The 27,341-nt window shown below is 35.9% G+C and overlaps 1 protein-coding gene across 2 annotated transcripts; it reads left to right on the top strand.

The window, feature by feature from the left end:
• On the top strand, positions 1–26,871 carry LOC128547862 (U3 small nucleolar RNA-interacting protein 2-like). Of its 2 annotated transcripts, none has more exons than XM_053521425.1 (14): positions 1–135; positions 5,100–5,221; positions 5,846–5,964; positions 7,073–7,140; positions 7,744–7,785; positions 8,711–8,837; positions 9,103–9,227; positions 10,061–10,153; positions 11,398–11,498; positions 13,133–13,270; positions 16,370–16,432; positions 17,569–17,726; positions 25,354–25,433; positions 26,696–26,871. In XM_053521425.1, exons 1-14 carry the CDS (start codon positions 97–99, stop codon positions 26,843–26,845), a joined length of 1,425 nt encoding a protein of 474 aa, XP_053377400.1. In that variant the 5' UTR covers positions 1–96; the 3' UTR covers positions 26,846–26,871. The 2 variants fall into 2 exon arrangements, with proteins under 2 accessions (XP_053377400.1, XP_053377399.1); XM_053521424.1 differs by having other exon boundaries at positions 25,351–25,433.
• The last annotated feature ends 470 nt before the right edge of the window (positions 26,872–27,341 follow it).

The raw sequence follows: 27,341 nt of genomic DNA, 5'->3' as shown, positions 1-27,341 counted from the left end.
GCTGATGCATGATCATGATGGCCCCGATTTGTTTCGTTTATTAATTAGTCTAGCACGTGTTTTTGCACACTTCCGGGTAGAAAACCTCGAAAGAAAATGTCATTTTTCATCAAAAGTAAAGGCAAACAGACTCAGGTATGTTGCGTACCTAAACAAAATTATTGTAAAGAAAATTATGCTGCCTTGGGTTAACCCAGTTCTTCTGAAATACTGAAGTTTACCGCTTTCGTATGTAGTAGTGTGTTCGGACAGTAAGTTTTAGACGGTATGATTAAATCGCAAAGGCTGCGCCCTCTTACTGAAAGTACAACAGGGCTACTCAAATCAAGTCTACAGTCAGATATAATTACCAAACTTTAATAAGTTCAAGTTACATTAGCCTTATCTACTCACTCCGCATATGGATGATTTGGAATCTGATATTTTATAGTTGCTATAGGTCTGGTTGTACAGTAAAGGTAAGGCCAAATTTTTTTTTAAAAATAGGTCCGTTTCCAGTGTCCTGTCAAAAAATTCCGTGTGTACGAATGCGTGTAAATGGATCGAAATTTATTCGTTATTGTGACACACAATGCTTGACAAAATGAACATCGTTTAAGGCATGGATTAAAGTTGTGTGTTTTCATGAGAGGCAATGCATAGCCCTGTAATTCACAGAGAGAAACAATAGATGCAACGAAGTGTGTTAAAATTTTTGGGGGTTTTGTAGAGTGAGGTGGTTGAAAGGCCCATAGAGAGCAATTTCCCTGGTCACAGTTATATATCTATTGACCAATGTTTTTGCCCCCAGTGCCTTAGGACTATTTGTTATGCCATATTAAGGTGACCCACACGTGTCGGACCCCTTTGGTCGTTACAGCCACTTTTTAACAGAAATGATAGGCATTGAACTAAAATTAGATTTTTTTTTATAGTTCTAGTGGTACGGATCCGTACCTCTAGAATTTGATTTTAGGGATCCGTACCTCTAGACAAGCCAGTTAGGGGTTTTCTAGGGGTACGGACCTCCTTTTTCTAGAGATTTACATCTTAATTCTACATCTGATTCTGAAATTTTGTTGAAAATCAAATATCAAATAAGTCTTGACAAGTGTTCACTCAGATCTAAATGGTTAACAGATACCAGCGTCCACCCGCTTGTTTAACTTTTCTTTCACAGTGTTCCAGATAAGCTGCGTATCGGCGTATTTTACGCATAAAAATCAACTAAAAACGCACATGATTTCATTTTGATGCGTACATTATACGTACATGACTTTGAACTTACGCACAACATTAAAACTTGAAGCGTACCTTATTTATATTTAAATGAAAACATGTTGAAAACAGCTGATCACTACTTCCGTATAAACAATGCGACGGGTAACAACTATTAACTTCGCTAAAACGTTCTACCTGTCTTAGAAACCGTAAACTAGTCTACTTGAACATCTGCGTCGTCTAGGCGCTCTAGAAATTTTATGTATTTACTTATCAAAATCAAGCGTTTGATCGTTGTATTAAAACGAAAGTAGACACATTATTTTTTATCATGGCTTCCGAAGCAAAACAGAGAAAAATTGATAAGTTTTTTGTGGTTAAAACACCTCTACCGACTAAGAGCTTGGTGCAACCAATAATCGAAGACATTATTTCTGCCGTTTTAAAAAATAAAAAGTCGCATGTGGCTGTCACAGAATCTACCATTGAAAGTTGGAAAAAATCGTATCCTTGGATAAAACTTACTGAAAAGGACAGTTTATGGTGTTGTTATAATGTCTGTCTTTGTCTCTATAGTAACGGTAAGTATTGTTAAAATTACCCTTTATCCGAGTTTGGAATTTTGAATTTACCCCCATCTTCTGAAAAGTGGGGGTAATTACTCATGGGGTCAAAAAATTATCTGGAACACTGCTTTCAAAACCTACAACACCGAGGAACTCCAAATGAATACACTGTTCCGTGTCGAGTACCCATTTGCAAACTAAACTGTTAATAACAGATCTATTAATGAATGAATCTAACCCTGCACACTGGCCTTCCAATCCTGAGGTCGGGGGTTCAATCCCTGGCAGCTACTCAGGAATTTTCAGAAACGCTTTTCAGTGTTTCCCACCCAACTAGAGGTGTACTGGTCAGGAACCCAGGCAATCCTTGCGTGTATCAGTGCTATATACACTGGGCACGTTAAAGAACGAGGCTGTCTATTCGCAACGAGCTAGGCTAAGTTAGCCGGACAAGCCTGTATCTAATTTCTGATCTCTCTGTCGTAGGGGCTTTGTCTCACTCTGTCCCTCTGGTCAGATGGCTCTGTGTCTGTACTAGTAGAGGATGAATTATACGCCCTGTGTGGCTGCATTTGAACTATGTAAAGCACCTTTGAACGTGAAATTTGTCATGAAAACCTTGGGCGCTATATAAATCTGGTATAATAATAAATGAATTATATTTGAAATTCAGCAGAAAAAAAATAAATTAGCCATAATAATATGCACCTATTTATTTTGTTATTTAACAAGATATAATGATAATTGGCACGGAACTGATTGTTTAATAATCAATTAACCGACATTATTGATTAAGTAAAAGAACTGGTTTGTGAAAACGTCCCTTGTATCTCTTAACGGCTACCGAATATGTGGAAAACATAAATACCCTTAGGGTTAATAATTAGAAATAGTTGTGTTTTTTTTTCACAACATAATTTAACATTATTTTGTTTAATCTTTAATGTTTTTTTTCTGCCAGTTCGAATTCTCGGGATTTATTTGATGTTCCTCGGTTATTTACGTTTCGAAAGAAAATGTAACCAATCGGGCGAATGTTGGTATCTGTAAACCATTTAGATTCAAATTTAAGGTGAATACTGATGAAGTCTTATTTGTTATTTCATTTTCATCAAATTTGATACGTAAATGCCCCTTAATCTGTAGAAAAACGGAGGTCCATACCCCTAGAAAATGCCTTACACACTTGTCTAGAGGTACGGATCCATACCCCTAGCCACTGCCTTTTTAGCTCATCTGATTTTTTGAAAAAAAAATGATGAGTTATTGTCATCATTTGAGCGGTTGTCGGCGTCGGCGTTGCCTGGTTAAGTTTTATGTTTAGGTCAGCTTTTCTCCTAAACTATCAAAGCTATTGCTTTGAAACTTGGAATACTTGTTCACCATCATAAGCTGACCCTGTATAGCAAGAAACATAACTCCTCTTGCTTTTTGCAAGATTTATGGCCCCTTTTGTACTTAGAAAATATCAGATTTCTTGGTTAAGTTTTATGTTTAGGTCAACTTTTCTCCTAAACTATCAAAGCTATTGCTTTGAAACTTGGAATACTTGTTCACCATCATAAGCAGACCCTGTACATCAAGAAACATAACTCCATCTTGCTTTTTGCAAGATTTATTGCCCCTTTTGGACTTAGAAAATCAGTTTTCTTGGTTAAGTTTTATGTTTAGGTCAGCTTTTATCCTAAACTATCAAAGCTATTGCTTTAAAACTTGCAACACTTGTTCACCATCATAAGTTGACCCTGTATAGCAAGAAACATAACTCCGTCCTGCTTTTTGCAAGATTTATGGCCCCTTTTGGACTTAGAAAATATCAGATTTCTTGGTTAAGTTTTATGTTTAGGTCAACTTTTTCTCTTAAACTATCAAAGCTATTGCTTTGAAACTTGCAACACTTGTTCACCATCATAAGCTGACCCTGTACAGCAAGCAACATAATTCCATCCTGCTTTTTGCAATAATTATTGCCCCTTTTGGACTTAGAAAATCATTTTCTTGGTTGAGTATTATGTTTAAGTCAACTTTTCTCATAAACTATCAAAGCTATTGCTTTAAAACTTGCAACAGTTTTTCACCATCATAAGTGTACACTGTACATCAAGAAACATAACTCTATCCTGCTTTTTGCAAGAATGATGGCCCTTTTTAGACTTAGAAAATCATGGGTAGGACAATATTTCTATTACACAAAAAAAATCAGATGAGCGTCAGCACCCGCAAGGCAGTGCTCTTGTTTATATTAGAAATAGAATAATATTGCATACATGTAGAATCTACATCAAATTATATAAACAGAATACTAGTCAAACTTAGTATAAAATGTCAAATACTTCTTAGTACATGTACTTGTATACCTATAATATTTTGAAATAAAGGCAGATTTATATCTCTATATGATTTTGAAAGAAGTTTGTCTCTTTGTTGTCAAATTTTCGTATATGAATGTTTGTGATATTCTGAAATAAAAAGGCTTTACAAGAACCTTAAACTTAGAATTAAAGTCTCCAGAGATGTGTGTAGCAGTTCAAATTTAATGAATCTATTATCCAGAAATGCAATAATAATTATTTGAAGCTAGTTTTCTCCCCAAACATTGATCCTGCTTCTTAAAATTTAGCCATTGAAAATGCCTGTCAGACACTGTGGCTCTGCCATTTTAATATCAAAACATGCAAAATATGATATGAAACAAATTATTTTTATACGCCCGAAGGGACGTAGTATGTTATGGTCCCGGTGTCCATCTGTTCGTCCGTTAGCAATTTCGTGTCTGCTCTGTAACTCTTGAACCCCTTGAAGGATTTCAAAGAAACTTTACACAAATGTTCACCATACCGAGACGACGTGCAGAGCACATGTTTTGGATGTCTCATTTCAAGGTCAAGGTCACACTTAGGGGTCAAAGGTCATATGAGTGTGTTTCGTGTCCGCTCTGTAACTCTGTAGGGAAAAACCGAGACCACTTTTCTGTGATGCAACATGCATGGTGCATCCAATTTTTAAATGTATTTTGACATAACTTTACCTGGTAAGAATTTTTTTGAGGACTTGGAATTTTTTTATTTTTTTTTTTGGAATTTCTTCTTTTTGTTGTTCCTGTCCTTTGGGCTTCAACAGTCAAGTTCTTTAAATTTTGCTCCAATCCTCTGATGTAATCCTTTGGGCATATATTGCCCCACTTGGCGGCGCTCTTGTTGACACTAATAACCCACTGGTCGCAAATGCACTGTGTTGGTTTTCTCATGGTGCGGCTCATTTCATTAATCTCTTCAGTTTATCAACTGTCACTAAATGGCAATCAGTCAACAAATGCTTGTATTCTACTTGTAGAACAAGAAAAAACAGGGAGGTAAGAAGAGGACAGCAGAAATACCAAGGAAGGGCACTCCAAAACAGAAGAAGTTTCATGGATTAAATGAGGAAATTGAAAGTGATTCAGACATCGAGGAAGAGTAAGTAATGGACAGGAAGATAAAAAATCAAACCTGTATAAAGTAAAAGAGACTGTTTGGCTCTAACAGCAATTGTTTTCCTTCTTTATAAAGTACCCCTAAAAAGACCTTTTCCCAATTGAAAAATGCAATCTTTTTTCCCAATTATCATCCAAAAATTCCCCAAATGACCAAATTAAGTTTGCATTTTGATGATTGCAGAAGGAAAACTTAGTTACATTGACATTCACCATGATTTAACCATTTAAACAGTTTGTTTGATGCTATTTACATGCAATTAAAGGAAGAAGCATTCTAAATGATGTTATTAATTAACTATAAAAATTCCCAATCTGAGTAAAAAAACTCGCTATTTCTCCCAATTTATCCGGTACTGGACCTTTTCCCAAAAGGACAAAAAAAATCACTGTCTAAATACCGCTTGTTGCATTTGGAAGTGTTCTTAATCTGTAAATGAAGATCATATTCACATAGGCATGATTTTATGACTAGTACAGTGACTAAGTTTTCTCTAAAACGTACACTTAATTCGCTTAGTTATATGTTTCAGTGATTCGGAAAATCTGAGTTTTAAAAAATACATTTACAGATTTCATGTATAATAAATTTTGTGCAATATTTCAGTGATCATGTGACAAAGTCACGTGACCAAGGTTACTCTTCATCAGAATCTGAGGAAGAGACAGTGCAAGAGAAAAAGCTGAGACTTGCTAAACAGTACTTGAAACATATAGAAGCTGAAGGTAAAATGATTATCAATACTTCAATATAACTTAAGAAAAGAGGAACTGTCATAATTTAGTTGCCTTTTTCTTTACTCTTTATAAGGTATGGATAACTTTTGTTATATTTTACCGTTGTTTGCTATTGCATAAATGTGTGACAACAGGGGGAGTCTAGTGGTTGTGGTGTCTGCTGCTCAACCTTGGAGTCATGAGTTTGAGCCCTACTAGAGTCATGGCCATGCCTTATATGACACCAGTAATGGATTTTCAAGGAAGCTGACTCGAGAGTGGTTAAAATAAGCTTGAAGCTTTAATCACAATCAAGCTAAAATAAATTAGCATTAAATAGAGATAGACCCTAAAATTTTCAATGATAGTATTACATTAAATAATGTCTAGAAATTAATTTCCAAGTCCTTGAAATAACCAAAAATGATTTCACAAATGTGAAGTTTATGATAGTTTTGTTAATATCAATAACTGAAGTTTTAATTTTTGATTTAAAGCTGTGATCCACAAAGAATGACAACTCTTGCCTTGGGCTAGTACTTATAAGTAGAGATCTATAAGTTTACTTCCCTTTCAATTACACAATTGAGTGGAAAATGAAAACTGTTTTAGACACAATATCATACTTTTTTGCACAACAAAATCATTAAGGATTTATTAATTTGTGTTTGATTTACCCCTCCAGACATGGTTCCTATGATTTTGTCAACTTACATATGGTAAAAAATTAACTTTTAACAAGCCAGTAATAAAATGAAGTACCAGTAGGTAAATAATAGTGCAGATAATACAGTTTTGCTTGTATCAAAATGTCACAATAGATCCACTTTTGTAATACAGAACACCTGGTAGGATTAGTAAAGGTGCAATTATATTGATCTCTATTTCCTATGCCTACATTAAACTAAGAACAAATGAATGCTTTGTAAGTGGACAGAAATGATGCGTTTCATACATTAAGTTGTCATTGTATTTTGTGGTAAGAGTTATGATCCCTGGTTGCAGACATGCTGTGAGTTTGTTAGGTACAAATAATGTTGTCAAATGAAGTAAATGAAATTTTAAGCAAATCTTGACATTATATAACTAGTGCAGCAAATACCGTTTCACATTGCAGAGAGGGACAATAACATTGACGATGAGGTTAACAGAGATGCTGTATCACATAGACTCAAACAAGACCTGGTACGTTTAGTGCTTTTATAAATAATAGAAAGTGCTGATCAATTGTATTTAATTTATTAGTGCAGAAGAAAATTTTATAAATGAGTTTTTTTTTAAAAATACAATGAAACACTGCTCGAGCATCGATGACTTGGGCACCCGAGTTCGCTCAAGAAATTCACATGGTGCTGGCTGATTTCCTATTTTCTATGTGAAATTACCATAGCTGGGTTGTGCAATGATAACTCAATCACTCGAGCATGACACCTGGTTCTTTTGTATTAATTTACTCCTTGTTTCTTTTAGCAAACTCGAGATGTCAAAATTTTTCGCACCTTCAGCGGTCAGAATGTATCGGTTGATCTAAAAATTTTGCACGAGAATTGCATTATGTTATCTAAGGAATGTGCGCCCTAACTATACGTCAGCGGTTTTTATCACTAAGCAGTGTTGTTATAATTTTGGTGCCTTTCCTTTTGCTATTCATACAAGATTAACATCGAAGTTTTCAATGGAAAAGAATGAGCAAATGTAAATATGTAGTATTACCGATTTATTTTATTAATGTATTACTTAGTCTAGTATTACTGTCAGTATAATGTGAATTATTTTGTAATGTTACAGTTGGAACAGGCTGGCAAATTGCAGAGAAAATTGGCAGAAAATGTAAGTTTTTTACGGTCTTTTCAACACATCACCCCTGAAAGAAGCTGATCATATATGTAAGAAACATCAGTGTCTCTTGTAAAGACTTCTGATACCATTTGCAAGTAAAACTGTGACTGAAGATTTAGTTTCAGTAATGTGAACAAGTGATTACCTTTAACTTTATTAAGAACTCTGCATATACAGATACAATTAAGGGTTAAATACTCCTTCAATGGAAAAAAAAATATGGGTTTAACCTTTAGCCTGCTGGCGGCAACTCGTTCTGCCTTTGCAACCAGTGCAGACCAAGATCAGCCTGCACATTCATGCAGTCTGATCATGGTCTGCACTGTTCGCTATTCAGTCAGTAATTTTCAGTGAACACCCCTTCGAATAATAAATGGTATTGCCCAAAATGAATGATGGACCAGTCCATTTTAGAAATGTAGCCGGGTAAAGGTTAAAAAGTCTTTACCCTAAAATCTTAACATGGAATTGCTGCATGATGGATCTGCTAACAAATAGATCTGTGGTATCCTTGTATGGACCTCTCTCAACTATATTCAAATGGTGCCAGTTGACCTCTTGCAGGGGCTGCTATAGCTAAAATAGAAAAAAAAGGTTTAAATGCCATTTCCCCCCCGAACTGTTTAATAGATCTACACCAAACTCTTGTGTGTAGCATTTGTATGGACATGTCTCAGCTGTGTTCAAAATTGTTCAACTTGGCCCTTATCCTCAGGAACCACTTGATTAATCTGTCTTAGTTATAAATAGGAAAACCAAAAGTAAGCTCAATAGGTTTGGTCAGGTAAGTGACTAAGGGCTTCATCAACCTTTTGTTGAAGATATGCTTTGAAACTTACTTTGTCTTGATGAATAAATGCATAAATACAGCAGTAATAGTAGTTATATTTCATATTATATAACATCTTCTTTACAGATTGTTCCCCCTTCACAAGAAGATCTTATCTTGTTCCGTGGTCATCAGTTGTCTGTTACCTGTGTAGTTATCTCCCCTGATTGTCAGTTTGTCTACAGTGGATCTAAAGATTGTTCTATTATCAAGTGTAAGTAGTCACATAAAAATCTATAACTCTTTCCTTGTGTCACAGTGCGTTATCAAGCACCTATAGAAGATGATCATTTGCTCCCTTAGACAGTGCTCTTGTTTGATAAATATGTAGATGATCCAAGTCACAACAATACTTGCTAGTTTGCATCCCAAACAAAAAAAGATAGATGAATGCAACTTTAATAGTACATTCATTTTTGTTTTGTTTTGTGACTTATGGTCTTGTAAGTAATCAGAACTTGATATAATACATTATAAAGGGTCATTGAAGGAAAGGAGAAAAGTTCATGTGATCCATGGAGGACGTAAAGGTACGGAGAAGAAACATGTAGGACATACAGGACATGTACTTGCCATGGCTTTATCATCTGATGGAAAATACCTGGTACGTCTTGAAAAATATACATGTATGAGCCACACCGTGAGAAAATCAAGTGCATTTGCGACCAGCATGGATCCAGACCAGCCTGCGCATCTGGTCAGGATCCATGCTGTTTGCTAACGGTTTCTCTGTTTGCAGTAGGCTTTGAAATCGAACAGCATGGATCCTGACTAGACTGTGCAGATGCGCAGGCTGTTCTGGATCCATGCTGGTCGCAAATGCACTATGTTGTTAAAGGCTTTTCTTGCGTTTGTTACTGTGCAGCCTGTTGCACAGCAGCTGGTCCATTCTTCTAGATTCTGTTTTTTGTTAAATAGAAAGTTGAATTATTTTCGGACTGTATGGTTGTGAACTAATTTTAGTTGATAAAAAGGGAATTGGTTGATTTCTATTTAATGGAAAAGCAAAAGAATCCGAGAAATTTCCACAAACAGAAATTAAAGAAAACATGTCAGGTCAGGTCATGTACCTAACTATAAATGGTATCAAATTTATGATTAAATTTCTTAAATACCAGTTGACTTGTTCAGCTGATACTGGCACACTGTGTCAAATGATTCGTTATTTGCGCTCCTCCAGTCCCTGGCAGAATGTCTGCACATTCTGACATCAGCTTCATACAGTAATATATGTGAAAAAGGTCAGTAAACAGCCAATGGCATACATAGTTTCACAATTGCCCACTGGTCATTAGTATACTAGAAATGCCATTATGGTATATAAACCTAATTTTATTCAAGATTTCTTACTGAAGACTCATATTTTACTATTTTTTGCTGGAAGTCATAAATGTCCTACATGTACTTGTATAATTCTAAAACCTCTCGATTTTACAGGCAACAGGAGATGCTAACAAGCTGATACACATCTGGGATGCTGGCCCCATGACACTCTTACATACATTTAAAGGTCACAGAGATGCTATATCTGTAAGTTCAAATGCAGTGACCTACACAAATCTGGAGTCAATTGAGAAATAAACATTTTTTTATCAGAACATAGGGCCCTATAATTTAAAAGTTTCTGCACAAAAGTAGAATTGTAACTGCATAGATAGATCAAATTTTATAGGAAAAATATGTCTTTTACAAGAATTTCAATGAGCAGGGTTTCAGAAATCCCATGTCCGGAGCCCGGGGGCTACCAGAAAATTGTGTCGGGCTACTAAATTTTTTCAGAGCGTGCCCGGCGGGCTACCGTGGAACTCCGTATCGAGTAGCCCTGAAATCAATAATTTCGTCTTCAAATATAATTTTGATAGTTGTCTATAATCCCCTTGTTTATCAAGAAATACACGCCCGAGGCTTTAATTATCTTAACACCTACTGTCACAATCGGCAAACAATTAACTATTTAATCGTACCCACAGGCAAATGTTTTCAAAAACATGTGCAAGATTGATTTTAGACTGATCCAATAACATCAAAGTCGTTGACAGGTTTTGTTTAAAACAATATGCAAACCAGTCTGAAAATTACGCCATTTTAGTGCCACCTGACAAAGTGTACTTTCAGTTTCGCTGACCTCAATATTTATCGAGCGATCAGAATCGAAAGACAGATATTTGATATTGAGGCAGTTTATTGCTTACACTGATTGATTATGCTTTTCAATTTAAACACTTGCCTGACCTGCAAAAAAAATCGACCATGATTTAGCAAAATATCAGAAAGTATACAGAATTATTTGTCAAATCGGGTACCAGATTAAAATTTTGGTAGCCCAATGGGCTACAAATAAATTTGCAGATTTCTGAAACCCTGCAATGAGCCTGGCAAACATTTATGAAAAAAAATTGCTGTTAATTCCACCTTGTCTCCAGACTGTTGTAGGGCTCTGTAGATACATGTTGCTTGACCAAAACATTGAATTTCTATAGATTGAACTGTAACTGAATGTGTTTTTCTTTAAGTCAGTCCAATTGGAATTTCTAGAAATAGATCACACCAGTACAAATGTACCTTCTTTTAGGAGGACAATAATTATTTTGCTTATGAAGCACTAATTGTCAAAGTGTTCCCTTTATTGTGATGTCTAATCTTAATAGATTTAGTTAGAGATAGGAATTATTTATTTTAGTATACAAGGAAAGGACTTTAAGAATCTCTGTTAGTGTACATAGGATTCCAGATTGTATATACAATGTATAACATACCATTATAATGTATTACAGGGCCTGACATTTAGAAAAGATACACATCAACTATACAGCTGTTCACATGATAGATCTGTGAAAATTTGGAATGTAGATGAGAGAGCTTATGTGGAAACATTGTAAGTGTTTTCATATATACATTTTGGAAAATTAGTTAAATATATTGTTATTCATTTACTTAAATGATACTTGCCCACTTAGCTCAATAGGGAGATCGCAGATCTACGGATCACAGTGCATTCCCTAGGCATGGCATATGTTCTCTGTGACGATTTGATAAAAGACATTGTGTCTGAAGTCATTCATCCTCCACCTCTGATTCATGTAGGGAAGTTGGCATTTACTTGCGGAGAACAGGTTTGTTTTGGTACAAAATCCAGTAACACTGGTAGGTTAACTGCCATCGTTAATAACTGAAATACTGTTGAAAAGTGATGTTAAATCCAAAACAAAAAACAAAAACAAACTTACTTATACGGTCCATTATTATGCACCCTGTATAAAATATAGGAGGACTATTTTGGAGTCCTGGTGTCCGCCTGTCAGTTGGTCCACCTGTAATATGTGTCAGCTCCATATCATGTAAACTGTTCGGAAAATTTTCACAAAGGTAGCATCAGTTGTTACCCTCACCAAGAGCATATGAGCAGCACATGGAATGAGTCATTTAGTCCAAGGTCAAGGTCTCTCTTGAAGGTCAAAGATCAGATAGTTTAAATTCTTGTCTTATTCATATCTTCTAAACCACTGGAACCATTTTCATAAAAATAGTATCATTTGGTAACCTTATCCAGACGACGTGCTGAGTGCATAACCCAGATGATTAGTTCCAAAGTCAAGATCACACTTGGGACGCCAAATATCAAATTCTCTTCCATGTCTTCTTAATTGCTGGAAGGAATTTCATAAAGAAGCATCAAGATAACATACATAGTGTACAACCTAGGTCACCAGATCCAAAGTCAAGGTCACATTTGAAAGTGAAAGGTCTTTATTACAACAGTGTTATTATCCTGTATCAAAATGGCATCTGGTATTGGTAACTCTAGCTTGTAAAGTTTTGCTGAAGTCCATAATTTTAAGGTGGACATCCACTGCAGAGTGGTAAAGGTGGCAGACTTGAATTGCTTGCTCCTTACTGCTTTGGATATGAAACATTACTTAACAGTTCACCAACAGCTCAGATGTCAAATGTTAAAATTTACCATGCACAAAATACAAATGAGTTGCCATGTGTGTTCATACCCAAGAAAAATTGTCACATGAAAAAATTTTTGTTGGTACAAAACATCTCTCAGTTATAGATTCAGTGATATAATACATCAAATGATGACTTATTCAAGTAAGTTTTACTGTTTACAGGTAGATTTATTATTTTTTCTGACTATTTTATGAACATGTATGTATTTTATGTAAATTATCAAAAGGTGAAATAATGATATAAAAACGGCCCTAATACACTGATTGAGCCATCAATACTGGAGGCAGGAGCAAATAAATACAAGAAATGAACACTTAAATCTTAAAAATGAGCAATTTAAAAATTGAAATAAGTGTATGCATGCAGGATGGATCATTTAACTCTTACATTTTGGAAGTACTTTTATGACAAATATATTTGTCCAGCATCAGTCATTGGATCAACAGAGTATGAAATATAGAATAAGATGGATAAATTTCTTGAAAAATATGACAAGAATTCTACAGTGGCTTCTTGCCCATATGGAAAAAAGGATGTTCTTTGTGTTTACAGGTTTGGTCATCAGGACAAAATTACTGGGATAGACAGTCTATCAAGAGAGCGGGCAATTACATCAGGCGGCAGGGACAGTAGTATTAGAATATGGAAGATTATAGAAGAATCACAACTTGTCTTCAATGCTCATTCTATGTATGTATAGGTTCATTCTAGCGATGCATGTTTAATTTTGTTGACATTGATGATAGAAGACATTCTTTCTTCAGGAAATTTTATAATATTATCAAAAGGTATCTAAATTTGGGTTATACATGTACTCTGAAGTCTGTACATACATGTTTATGCTTTACTTAGAACAACAAGAGGACCATGATGGTCCTGAATCGCTCACCTCTTCCCACATGATCCAGTTTTGAGTATGACGTCGTTTTTTCTATTATTTGACATAGTGACCTAGTTTTTGAGCTCATGTGACCCAGTTTTGAACTTGACCTAGATATTATCGAGATAAAAATTCTGACCAATTTTCATGAAGATCCATTGAAAAATATGGTCTCTAGAGAGGTCACAAGGTTTTTCTATTATTTGACCTATTGACCTAGTTTTTTAAGGCACGTGACCCAGTTTCAAACTTGACCTAGATATCATCAAGGTGAACATTCTGACCAATTTTCATGAAGATCCATTCAAGGGAATGGCCTCTAGAGAGGTCACAAGGTTTTTCTATTTCAAGACCTACTGACCTAGTTTTTGATCGCAGTTGACCCAGTTTCAAACTTGACCTAGATATCATCAAGATAAACATTCAGACCAACCTTCATACAGATCCCATGAAAAATATGGCCTCTAGAGAGGTCACAATGTTTTTTCATTATTGGACCTACTGACCTACTTTTTGACGGCATGTGACCCACTTTCGAACTTTACCTGGATATCACCAAGGTGAACATTCTGACCAATTTTTATGGAGATCCATTTACAAGTATGGCCTCTAGAGAGGTCACAAGGTTTTTCTATTTTTAGACCTACTGACCTAGTTTTTGACCGCACATGACCCTTTTTCGAACTTGACCTAGATATCATCAAGATGAACATTCAGACCAACTTTCATGAAGATCCATTGAAAAATATGGCCTTAAGTGAGGTCACAAGGTTTTTCTATTATTTGATCTACTGACCTAGTTTTTGAAGGCACGTGACCCACTTTCGAACTTGACCTAGATATCATCAAGATAAACATTCAGACCAACTTTCATACAGATCCCATGGAAAATATGGCCTCTAGAGAGGTCACAAGGTTTTTCTATTATTTGACCTACTGACCTAGTTTTTGACGGCACGTGACCCACTTTCGAACTTGACCTAGATATCATCAAGGTGAACATTCTGACCAATTTTCATGAAGATTTCATGAAATATATGGCCTCTAGAGAGGTCACAAGGTTTTTCTATTTTTAGACCTACTGACCTAGTTTTTGACCGAACATGACCCAGTTTCGAACTAGACCTAGATATCATCAAAATGAACATTCAGACCAATTTTCATACAGATCCCATGAAAAATATGGCCTTCAGAGAGGTCACAAGGTTTTTCTATTATTTGACCTACTGACCTAGTTTTTGAAGGCACGTGACCCAGTTTCGAACTTGACCTAGATATCATCAAGGTGAACGTTCTGACCAATTTTCATGAAGATCTTGTGTAATATGTGGCCTCTAGAAAGGTCACAAGGTTTTTCTATTTTTAGACCTACTGACCTAGTTTTTGATCGCACGTGACCCAGTTTCGAACTTGACCTAGATATCATCAAGGTGAACATTCTGACCAACTTTCATGAAGATCTTGTGAAATATATGGCCTCTAGAGAGGTCACAAGGTTTTTCTATTTTTAGACCTCCTGACCTAGTTTTTGAAGGCACATGACCCAGTTTCGAACTTGACCTAGATATCATCAAGGTGAACATTCTGACCAATTTTCATGAAGATTTCTTGAAATATATGGCCTCTAGAGAGGTCACAAGGTTTTTCTATTTTTAGACCTACTGACCTAGTTTTTGACCGCACGTGACCCGTTTCGAACTTGACCTAGATATCATCAAGGTGAACATTCTGACCAATTTCATGAGATCTTGTGAAATATATGGCCTCTAGAGAGGTCACAAGGTTTTTTCTATTTTTAGACCTACTGACCTAGTTTTTTGAAGGCACGTGACCCAGTTTCGAACTTGACCTAGATATCATCAAGATGAACATTCTGACCGACTTTCATAAAGATCCCACAAAAAATGTGACCTCTAGAGTGGTCACAAGCAAAAGTTTACGGACGGACGGACGGACGCACGGACGAACGCACGGACGACGGACGCTGCGTGATCACAAAAGCTCACCTTGTCACTATGTGACAGGTGAGCTAAAAAAAATCATTTAAAAAATTTCTTTTTTCAAATATCACATATACTAAATGGTATATGACAACCAGAAGCATTAGTCAAGGACTGCAGGTTTGAAACATCAGAAGTAATGGCATAAGGTCATATAACTATAAAACATAAAGCCTGATTAGAGATACTGAAACCTAAATCAAACCATATAAAAATAGCAGTATTTGTATAAAGTGATAAAATCGGCAAAGCTTCTATCTGTTTTAGGATTAAATATATGACCAAAACTTACACATTGAAAAAATCCAAATTTATTTATAATCAGTTTGAAATTAGCAGTCTCTTTAATCATTGACAAATATCTTGAGACAAGTGCACTGATCTATACATTTAATTATCCAAAAGAAAGAGAATATTTCTATGGACACACATCTAGTTCCTAAAGAGATCCTCTCATGGACTAACTTGGTCTGTAGTATATGTATATGGACCATGAACAGTTTTACAAACAGCACTGCTCTTGTGAACATAGGGGCCACCAGTATTATTTAAAAATTGAGAAACAAATTGTTCAAATGGTTACTTTCCATTGGACACTGGTGTTGCTAGAGCTGATTTTTACAAGGCTTTTCCTATGGTGCGCTCTGGATATTCACCAGAATTATTTGTAACGTTCTTGTAAGGACCACTTTTAGATCTTGTAGAATAATTTCTTCCCATTGTATAACTGTGTCTACTTACATAGACAAGTTACTTATGGCCAGGTGTCTCTGGAATTATAAAAGAAGCATATAGTGACATTAACTCTTAACTTGAATGTGATTTTGTCTGATACGGACACTTAAAACAGATTAACACATATATTTAGTGTGTACTGAAAGCATGTAACTAACAAGTTGTCTGTTTCAGGTGTTCTGTGGACTGTGTTGCTTTAATAAGTGAATCAAACTTTATCTCCGGAGCAGACGATAAGTAAGTTAACAACCAATCAACACTTGTAGAACAAAATAATGTGACAAAGTTGTAGTACATCTCTGTTTAGACGTAGCAGTATAAAAAGAAATGTTGTAAGATTTGTAATCAATGACATACGGTCTGAATGCTGTCAACGATTATTCAAGAACATAAGATATCCAGTAGGTGGCCTTCATGACGGAGAGGTGTTGGTTGTTCTCTTTAAATATCTTACCCTTGTGGGTTTGAAACTTCACTTTGGGTGAAGAATTCTTCATGTGAGGAAGCCATCCAGCTGACTGAAGGAAGGTTGTAGGTTTTACACAGGTGTCCACCCATGCCTGAAATAATGAGTGGTCTTCTTCTGCAGTCAAAAGCTCAGTAGTCACTACAGTACAACTTCCATTGAGAGACCACTTTAGGAACACAACTGGTCTCTTAATACGACAGAATTTGTTCTTTGACAGCAGCAAATAAAAAAGTGGTCTGTGAATGCAAAAAGTCGCTTAATAGATGTCTCTCGTACAAGTTTGACTGTATATGATGTATATGTATGAGTCATGTTGGTATGACATTAAACCAAACAAAATACTGAAAAATATCCAGTATAAATTTCATTGCTACATAGGGACTGTTTTGCTAATATTGTATTGGTTTTGAGGTGGAATCTTGTAAAATATACAGAATATTTTGAAAAATAAACCTTTACATGTAACACATGCCATCCTTGCAAAAGTGGATAAGGGCTTCTTAATTACTTTCTGCACTGTGACAAGAATGTATTGATTTACAGAACATGTTTTACATAATAAACAAGGTACCATTTGTTGAAAGATTCATCGTAACAAGTTTGTGTACTATATTAACCCTTACCCTGCTAAATTTCTACAATGAACTTGTCCGTCTTCCAAATTGGACAGTGCCATTAACTGTTAAAAGGGGTGCTTACCAAAAAGATACTGGCTGAATAGCGAACTGTGTAGATCATGATCAGACTGCACAGATGTGCAGGCTGATCATGATCTACACTGGTTACAAAGGCAAAAACAATTTTGTCCAGAGTGATAAGGGTTAAGTCACTATTTCTATGTTTAATGTCCGAGTTGTATATAAGCAGCCTACCATGCAATTTCATTACTCTGTCTCTGTTTTAGTTCTCTGTCTCTGTGGGGAACAATGAAAAAGAAGCCATTGTTTACCCTGAGAAATGCTCATGGTTGCCAGGCAACGGAGGGTTCATTGGTTCAAGGTCAGGAAGAAAACTGGATCACGTCTGTGGCTGCACTACACAACTCAGATGTTGTTGCTTCAGGTAAACAAAATGTCTCTGCAACTTGTAGGATGCTCAGTTTAAGATGAATTGATGTAGCATATCTTCATACTTCAGTATCAGTTAAATGCAAACACTCCTTTCCAACCACAATAGGCTCTCTTTGATCTGCAACAGGTTTTTTTATGCACCCGAAGGGAGGCAAATTAGTTTTCAACTGTCCATCCGTTCGTTCGTTGGTCACAACGTTAACTTTTTGCATGAATGCATTTTACTCGCGAACCACTGCACCCAGGACCTTCAAACTTCACTTGCTGATAGTACTTATTGAGTATAACACCCCTACTGACTTTGGGGTCACCAGGTTAAAGGTCAAGGTCACAGGGGCCAATGTTAACTTTTTGCATGAAGACACTTGACTCACGAACCACTGCACCCAGGACCTTCAAACTTCACTTGCTGATAGTACTTATTGAGTACACCACCCCTACTGACTTTGGGTTCACCAGGTCAAAGGTCAAGGTCACAGGGGCCAATGTTAACTTTTTGCATGAAGGCACTTTACTTGCAAACCACTGCACCCAGGACCTTCAAACTTCACATGCTGATAGTACTTATTGAGTACACCACCCCTACTGACTTTGGGGTCACCAGGTCAAAGGTCAAGGTTACAGGGGCCAACGTTAACTTTTTGCATGAAGGCTCTTTACTCGCAAACCACTGCACCCAGGAACTTCAAACTTCACATGCTGATAGTACTTATTGAGTACACCACCCCTACTGACTTCGGGGTCACCAGGTCAAAGGTCAAGGTCACAGGGGCCAAGGTTAACTTTTTGCATGAAGGCACTTTACTCGTGAACCACTGCACCCAGGACCTTCAAACTTCACTTGCTGATAGTACTTAATTGAGTACACCACTTATACTGACTTTGGGGTCACCAGGTCAAAGGTCAAGGTCACAACGTTAATTTTTTGTATGAAGGCACTTTACTCGCGAACCACTTCACCCAGGACCTTCAAACTTTACATGCTGATAGTACTTTATGAGTACACCAACCATACTGACTTTGGGGTCACCAGTTCAAAGGTCAAGGTCACAGGGGCCAACGTTAACTTTTTGCATGAAGGCACTTTACATGCGAACCACTTCACCCAGGACCTTCAAACTTCACATGCTGATAGTCGCCTCAGTCACAATCAAATGCATACTTTTTAGGTGCTCCATGTTATACACCCAAATTTAAAAGTGCATGTTTATATATTCTGTCTCCAGCACTTCAGGAGTTACATATCACTACCCAGTTGCAGGTAAAACTACTATCAGGTAGCTGATGTACATATAAAACGAACGCCATGCTGTCCAATAACAGAAAAAAGGCCAAAATTCAGCATTATATTGTTTCACCTTAAAAAATGTGCTTTTTGTCTTTTCATTTTAATTAAAACCTGAACCAGCAAGACCTTTTTGTGCTGTTTGGTTTACAGGAAAATTCGTCTTCTTTCAGCCGCAAGTTATTTCAACTGTCTATGTCACCCACAACAGAAGTTATGTACTGAAGACTGACATGACCGTTTTGTTATATATTTTGCCTTTTTGCTCTTCCTCATATCAGATATGTGATTTCATTATGAAATAATTCTTTTTTTTACTGTCTTATTTGTCTCTGTGTGAACTTCAGTCTACCTTCTTCTGAAAATAATAGCATTCTTTCAGATGGAAGTTTCTTATCTCCTCAAATTTGACTCTGAACAGACAATGATAAATGCGCCATTTTTTTGTCCTGTCCGTAGACACCTATTTTCTTTGTGAAGGGTACAATATTAGAGATTAATCACTGTTGGTATGAAAGCTGCTAGGATAGTGTCTAAGTTGATAAACATTAGATGGAATTAAACTGGGTTATATAGATATAAATAGTTGTTGAATTGCAAAATGTCTTGTCCGTAGGCACATGTCTTGTCCTTAGACACTAAAGAAATAAAAGGTTTTTTGACAAATATCATTTATAAAACCATCTGGAGCTATTTATCAAGTTTCAATGATACACCACACTTAATGTTTATACAAAATATAGAATAAATATATTTCTAATGAAACTTACTTCTTCCAAATGCAAAATGTTACCCATTTATTCTTGTGTGTACAATCTGAATCTGAGAAGTACAATGGATATAGAATATGTTTTAATCTTATACATGACTTATATAAATGTTAAAAGCTATCAAAAAAGGAATAATACATTTCTTTCTAACCCTCCCTTTGTTATGGCTAAAACAAGGCATGCAATGAGGGTGTCTACGGACAAGACATTATGCAAATACTATTCAATATATTTTCTGTTTTCAATAAAAACCAGCACTGGACCTTAGAAATATATCAAGAGTTCTTTGAAATAAATCAAGAGACTCTGAAATGCAAAAAAAAACAACAATCTTTTACAAGTTAGTAGTAAAACAGAAAGAATGAGAAGATAGAAGCAAAATCATTTGACATTTGGTCATATTCTAGTTTAGTATGGATCTATTGTTAGACATGGTGTGGGCTGTCCACTTTCAACTTAAACATTTTGCTATAATCCACTCAAGATGGCATATTTCTGTGCTCTTCAGGGCCAAGATATAATGGTGATTGGTTTTCAAGATTTCATTCTATTCATTCGCCTATCAACTTTTATTCTGTAACTGACTGAAATCACATAAAATTGAAGCAGTTTAAATCATCTTAAAAAAGAAATTACAAGCAATTTACTACGTGATTACGTAGTCTCCTTGCAGCTTTCTCCCTTTCAGAAATGAGAGCTATTTAGATTTGTTTTGTTTTTGGGGGTTTAATGCCCTTTTTCAACAGAATTTCAGTTATGTAACTTAACAATTGTTAATTGATTCTGTACTGTACAAACATGTTCTCTGCAAGTAACTGCCAACTTCCCCACATGCATCAGAGCAGAGGTCTAGAATTTGAAATCATAGTTTGATTTACGATTGGAGTTACTAACATTTGTTCCAGTATTTTTTCCAAGAAAATAATATTAATATAGGTGATAACATGAAAAAAAGAAGTAAATGTGATAAAAAGATAGTTAAAAAACTTTGTCTCGGTCATACTATCTTATATAATGGAAAAGGTCAATATTAATAAAAAATATTACTGGCTAGAAAAAGAGAATGTATCTTGGGAATTTTAAGAAAAAAGCATAATATGTAAGTCATTAGCTGACTCAAAACTAAGTGATAAAATCTTATCACAGTGAACATTTAATTATTCTGTAAACAGGTTAAAATTCACAGGAATTTTATTTTGCAGGACTACTTAAAATATTAGTGTGAGTTATGGGTCTCACAGAATAAATGTCATATGAGTATTTTACAACATACAGCTATTTAAGCAGTCAGCAAGGGAGTTTGTTTCATTAGTTTTCCATTTAAGACACAGTTGTAATCTTTTTAAGATGTTGTTCTCAGCTATAAGTTTAACAAGTTCTTCCTACTTTTTAGCTCACCTGAGCAATGCTCAGGTGAGTTTTTCTGATCGCTCGATGTCCGGCGTCCGTCGTCCGTCGTCTGTCGTCTGTCGTCTGTCGTCCGTCGTCTGTCAACATTTAGCTTGTGTATGCGATAGAGGCTGTATTTTTCAATTAATCTTCATGAATAATGGTCAGAATGATACCTTGATGAAATCTAGGCCGAGTTCGAAAATGGTCATCTCGGTCAAAAACTAGGTCACTAGGTCAAATCAAAGAAAAACCTGTGTATGCGATAGAGGCTGTATTTTTCATTTAATCTTCATGAATATTGGTCAGAATGATAACATTTGATGAAATCTAGGCCGAGTTCAAAAATGGGTCATCTCGGGTGAAAAACTAGGTCACTAGGTCAAATCAAAGAAAAACCTTGTGTATGCGATAGAGTCGGTATTTTTCAATTAATCTTCATGAATATTGGTCAGAATGATAACCTTGATGAAATCTAAGTCGAGTTCGAAAATGGGTCATCTCGGGTCAAAAACTAGGTCACTAGGTCAAATCAAAGAAAAACCTTGTGTATGCGATAGAGGCTGTATTTTTCAATTCTTCTTCATGAATATTGGTCAGAATGATAACCTTGATGAAATCTAGGCCGAGTTCGAAAATGGGTCATCTCGGATCAAAAACTAGGTCACTAGGTCAAATCAAAGAAAAACCTTGTGTATGCGATAGAGGCTGAATTTTTCAATTGATCTTCATGAATTTTGGTCAGAATGATTGCCTTGATGAAATCTAGGCCGAGTTCGAAAATGGGTCATCTGGGGTCAAAAACTAGGTCACTAGGTCAAATCAAAGAAAAACCTTGTGTATGCGATAGAGGCGGTATTTTTCAATTGATCTTCATGAATTTTGGTCAGAATGATTACCTTGATGAAATCTAGGCCGAGTTCGAAAATGGGTCATCTGGGATCAAAAACTAGGTCACTAGGTCATATCACGTAAAAACCTTGTGTATGCGATAGAGGCTGTATTTTTCAATTGATCTTCATGAATTTTGGTCAGAATGATTACCTTGATGAAATTTAGACCAGTTTCAAAAATAGGTCATCTGGGGTCAAAAACTAGGTCACTAGGTCAAATCAAAGAAAACCTTGTGTATGCAGTAGAGGCTGTATTTTTCAACTGATCTTCATGAAATTTAGCCAGAATGATTACCTTGATAAAATCTAGGCCGTGTTCGAAAATGGGTCATCTCGGGTCAAAAACTAGGTCACTAGGTCAAATCGAAGAAAAACATTGTGTATGCAATAGAGGATGTATTTTTCAATTGATCTGTATGAAATTTGGTCAGAATGATTGTCTTGATGAAATCTAGGTCGATTTTGAATATGGGTTATCTGAGGTCAAAAACTAGGTCACTAGGTCAAATTAAAGAAAAATCTTGTGTATGCGATAGAGACTGTTTTTTTCAATTGATTTTTATGAAATTTGGTCAGGTTGATTGCCTTAATGAAATCTAGGTCGAATTTGAATATGGGTCATCTGAGATCAAAAACTAGGTCACTTGGTCAATCAAAGAAAAACTTCTGTATGTGATAGAGGCTGTATTTTTCAGTTGATCTTCATGAATTTTGGTCAGAATGATTGCCTTGATAAAATCTAGGTCGAGTTTGAACATGGGACATCTAGGGTCAAAAACTAGGTCATATCTAAGAAAATGCTTGTTTTATCGCAAGAGACCAATTTTTTGGTCCAATCTTAATGAAAATTGGTCAGAATATTTGTTTCCTTGAAATCACTAGGTCAAACATGTTTTACACTGTTATGGAGTGTTTCTTAGGTGAGCGACCTAGGGCCATCTTGGCCCTCTTGTTTAATGTTTCTACTTTAATGAACATGTTTAGATGAACTCATAGAGTTCTTCATGTTAAACTTTGTGTTTATACTTTTTTACCATTTCTTGATTGATATGGTTGATAACAGCATGTAAATAACTTGCCTCAACAAAGTCTAGTCAGGTGGTTTCTTCCACCATCCAATTTCAGGAAGATTGTGGTTTATTTTGTTTCGTTGAGTTTAAAAGTTATTACAGATAAATAAACATAGTCTAAATGGTGTACATAACAGACTGCAAGGTCAGTTCTTAAGCCCATTAAATGCATGAGCATTGATCAGAAACATTATTACTCTATCTGTCTTTTAGACAGAAATTATGGTCAAATGTCTTGTCCGTAGACACCAAGCTGAAGGAGATTCTTAACAGCCTATTTCAGTGAGGATCCTTCCAAGTATCATTATTTTAGTATATAGTGAAATATGAAAACAATTAGTCCTAATTTATGTAAGCAGTAGCACAGAACTTGTCACATAATGACATTTTGATTTAGTTACAGTTGTTCAAATCCTTCAATTATTCGAAGACACATTCCGAAGACCGTCAATTATACTTCTTTTCTTAAATTTGTTTGTTATTTACTTGTTCTTGATCATTTTAAACATAAAAAGTTCAACAGAATAAAAGACTGTCTTCTAAAACCTATGTAGAAAGCACTTGGCGATGATGTCTTGTCCGTAGACTTTTTGGATAAATTTCGACTTTCATTTTAAAATTGCGATATCTCTGCCAAACATAGTCGTAATCACAAAAATGAGACCATTATTTAAAGAGAAATGACTGAATTTTTAGAAAATAACGTATTTGAGTTGAATAAATGCATTTCAAAAGGTATGCAAAAACTGAAAGCAAGTAGAAAAGAAAAATTTCTAGAATTTTGAACTTCAAAAGAAGATAATAACTACAAATCTTTGTGTAATTTATTAGTTTTTTGGGTTTTCTACATTACTTTTATGTACCTTATCATGTGGTAACAATTTTGTTGGGTCTCAAAGAGTTACTTGAATAAAACAGTCCTTTAAAAATGGTCATGTCTGTTTTATGTTTTCCCTGAAGATTCATCTTTATATCGCAAAAAAAATATTGTCGAACTATCAGACAGCGACAACTGCCATTATTTTTGTAGAACCAAGGTATATGGTAAATTAACATTTCAAAATAAAAGAGTTTTACAAACTTTTATTTTTGACCTCAAGTGAAACAAAAAAATGCATTTGATTGTGACTGAGGCGAGTATTTATTGAGTACACCACCCCTACTGACTTTGGGGTCACCAGGTCAAAGGTCAAGGTGCTGCGGGGGCATTTGTCACCATTAGTGACAGCTCTTGTTTTCTTCTTGAATTTCTGCTTAGAATAATGTCAATTTCAAGTCCAAAAATGTATTTTTACATGTCAAAAAATAAGGCCTATGGTTAAATCACTTTTTTTTGAAACATGACAATTTATTTTTGAAAATGCTGCTTACATTGGACATCCGGAAAGTTCTTTCACTATCCATCAACAAATAAAGCCAAAATTTAAATGTTAATATTTTTGGTACCCAACTTAGATGAATTTTACAATGGAAAATGCCATATTAAAATCATTTTTAATTATTAAGTTAACGCTAACAAAGGTGTTTTGAAAGTTTATTTCCTGTTACTACCCTTAATGGATCTTTGAAATTGTATATAGTATGTATTGACCTGTTATGAAGTAAAAACAAGAAAAGATTGACCAAACAGTAGACTTAACAATGATAGAAGTTTGACATCTTTGTTTTACATAATTATGCAGTTTTAAAAGAAAATAGTACTTTCTAATACACTGTTGTTCTTGCGTCTGATGCCATTTTCCTAGAACCCACTTGCTGTAATTTCCAAGCATGACACACCCACATCAACGTGTGTTCAAGCCTCACTCGGGTGGGTTCGAGTCTCACTCAGGGCATTGAATTCTTCATGTGAGGAAACTATCCAGCTGGCTTATGGAAGGTCAGTGGTTCTACCTGGATGCCCACACATGATGAAATAATTCACAGGGGGGCTCCTGGAGTCTTCCTCCACCATCAAAGCGGGAAAGTCGCCATATGACCTATCATTGTGTTGGTGCGACGTTAAACCCAACAAAAACAAAACAAGCATGACATAAACACAAAATCGATATGATGGTATAAAATGGAGATCATCGTATCAAATGTCAATCTTGACTACTTTATTATAAAGATAAGGAAAATGATCTTGTTCCCATAGTTACATGAAGTTTGTGTAAATTGTAACAAATATGATTGCCATATATAGACCTGATGTTGTACATGTATAAAGCAGGATCCAAGGATGGCTGTGTAAGGTTATGGAAGTGTTCAGCTGATCACAAGAAACTGGAACCAATCTGTACAGTATCTGTTGTAAGTTGTATCTTTGTTTATGGGTAAATATTCTAGATAAAGATTAACCATTTATTCTAAAACTATAAAAACTACATGCCAAAGGGCAACATGTTGAGCCCCCAGCTGTCAAAAGGACTGGGAGTTGCACACGAAACTCGTCTCACTGAGACAAACATTTGTGCCAAATAAAAATTGTGCCAGGTTATTTTATAATCCCACATTCAGGGACGAAGTTATTGTCTGGACAAGGTCAATTATAGCCATATTTGACCTTCAAACTGCAAGTGTGACCTTGACCTTTAAGATATTGACGCCGGTGTTGCACGTGACACACCATCTCATGGTGGTAAGCAGTTGTGCCAGGTGACTAAGTTATTGTCTGGACAAGGTCAATTACAGCCATATTTGACCTTTAAACTCCAAGTGTGACCTTGACCTTTAATCTGTTGACACGGGTTTTGCGCACAACACCGTCTCATGGTGGTGAACAATTGTGCCAAGTTATTTTAAAATCCCACAGTCAGTGACAAACTTATGGTCCGGACAAAGAAATCCGGACGGATGGACGCACTGACGCACATACTCCAAACAGCCATTTGGACAACTATGTCATCAATGCCTTACGGGCTCGACAAAAACTATGTGATTGCTTGTGAAATATTGGTATCCTGTCCCACAGGTAATGGTGTTTTTCTGATGAAGTTGTCAACAACATTGCCTCTATAGAAACATAAATCCACTTATATGTTGTATTGTAGTTTTATCTTGCAAAAGGAAAAAAAACATTGTATAATTCTTAGATTTCAGTCTTTCATGAACATGTATGTACTAAGTGTGTGAAAGGGAATATATATTTCAGCATAGGCCAGTGGTCCAACTTTAGTATAAAATCTTAAAACTTTGCCTGTTCTTAGCAGGACAAAATGTAGAAAGCATCTCCATTAAATGAGCCGTGCCAGGAGAAAACCAGCATAGTGGCTTTGCGACCAGCATGGATCCAGACCAGTCTGCGCATCTGCGCAGGCTGGTCTGAACCCATGCTGGTCACAAAGCCACTATGTTGGTTTTCTTATGGCATGGCTCAAATGGTAATTGTTAGAAGACACTAAATAATTTAAGACTCTGTGTTGGAACTCTGATGTCTGTTGTCTTTAATCAACAGTTTTTCTTTAAACTTCTAATGGACCAGTTGATGTGTCTTCAATTGTTCTGTATTATGTTATATGAAGTAAGCTTTTTATGATATAGTGCAAGAATTATCAAAAACTTTATAATTTCAGACTGGCTTTGTAAACAGTTTACAGTTTTCAAGCAATGGGCAGTACCTTATTGCAGGGGTAGGTCAGGAACACAGACTAGGACGATGGTGGTCAAACAAAAAAGCAAAGAACTCGATATGTGTGATACCACTTGGTTCTGCTGTCAAGTGATTCAAATAAAATATGTGTACATTGAATATTAGTTATTTGTTCCTTCCAGATAAATTTCTGTGTGTTAATGCAGTTCAGTGTCCATGACAAGTAATCAGAAAACCACTCGGGTATGCAGGTACAGAGAGACATGGTTTCAGCAAGATTTGTGTTAGTATTCTGCACTTAATATTTCAGATAAGATGGTGAGAGGGATGTGATTTGAGGTCTGCAGCCTTCTCAATATTTGAATCGGAATACTGTAAGGATGTTGAGATCGATGGGTTATTATGTCTCCCACCACGCAGTGGTGTGGGAGACATATTGATTTACTCCTGTCTGTGTGTCTGTCTGTCACAAAGCTTGTCCGCACTCTTAAAGTCGAACATTTCTCACCCATCTTCACCAAACTTGAACAAAATGTGTCTGACCATAAGACCTCGGCCAAGTTCAACAACTAGCCAAATCGGCCCAGGCACTACGGAATTATGGTACGTTTTGGGTCCAAGAAAGCGCA

The sequence above is a fragment of the Mercenaria mercenaria genome, chromosome 13 (assembly GCF_021730395.1).
Source record: "Mercenaria mercenaria strain notata chromosome 13, MADL_Memer_1, whole genome shotgun sequence".
In the NCBI taxonomy this organism is placed as follows: domain Eukaryota; kingdom Metazoa; phylum Mollusca; class Bivalvia; order Venerida; family Veneridae; genus Mercenaria; species Mercenaria mercenaria.
This window is presented reverse-complemented; position numbering and strand designations above follow the sequence as displayed.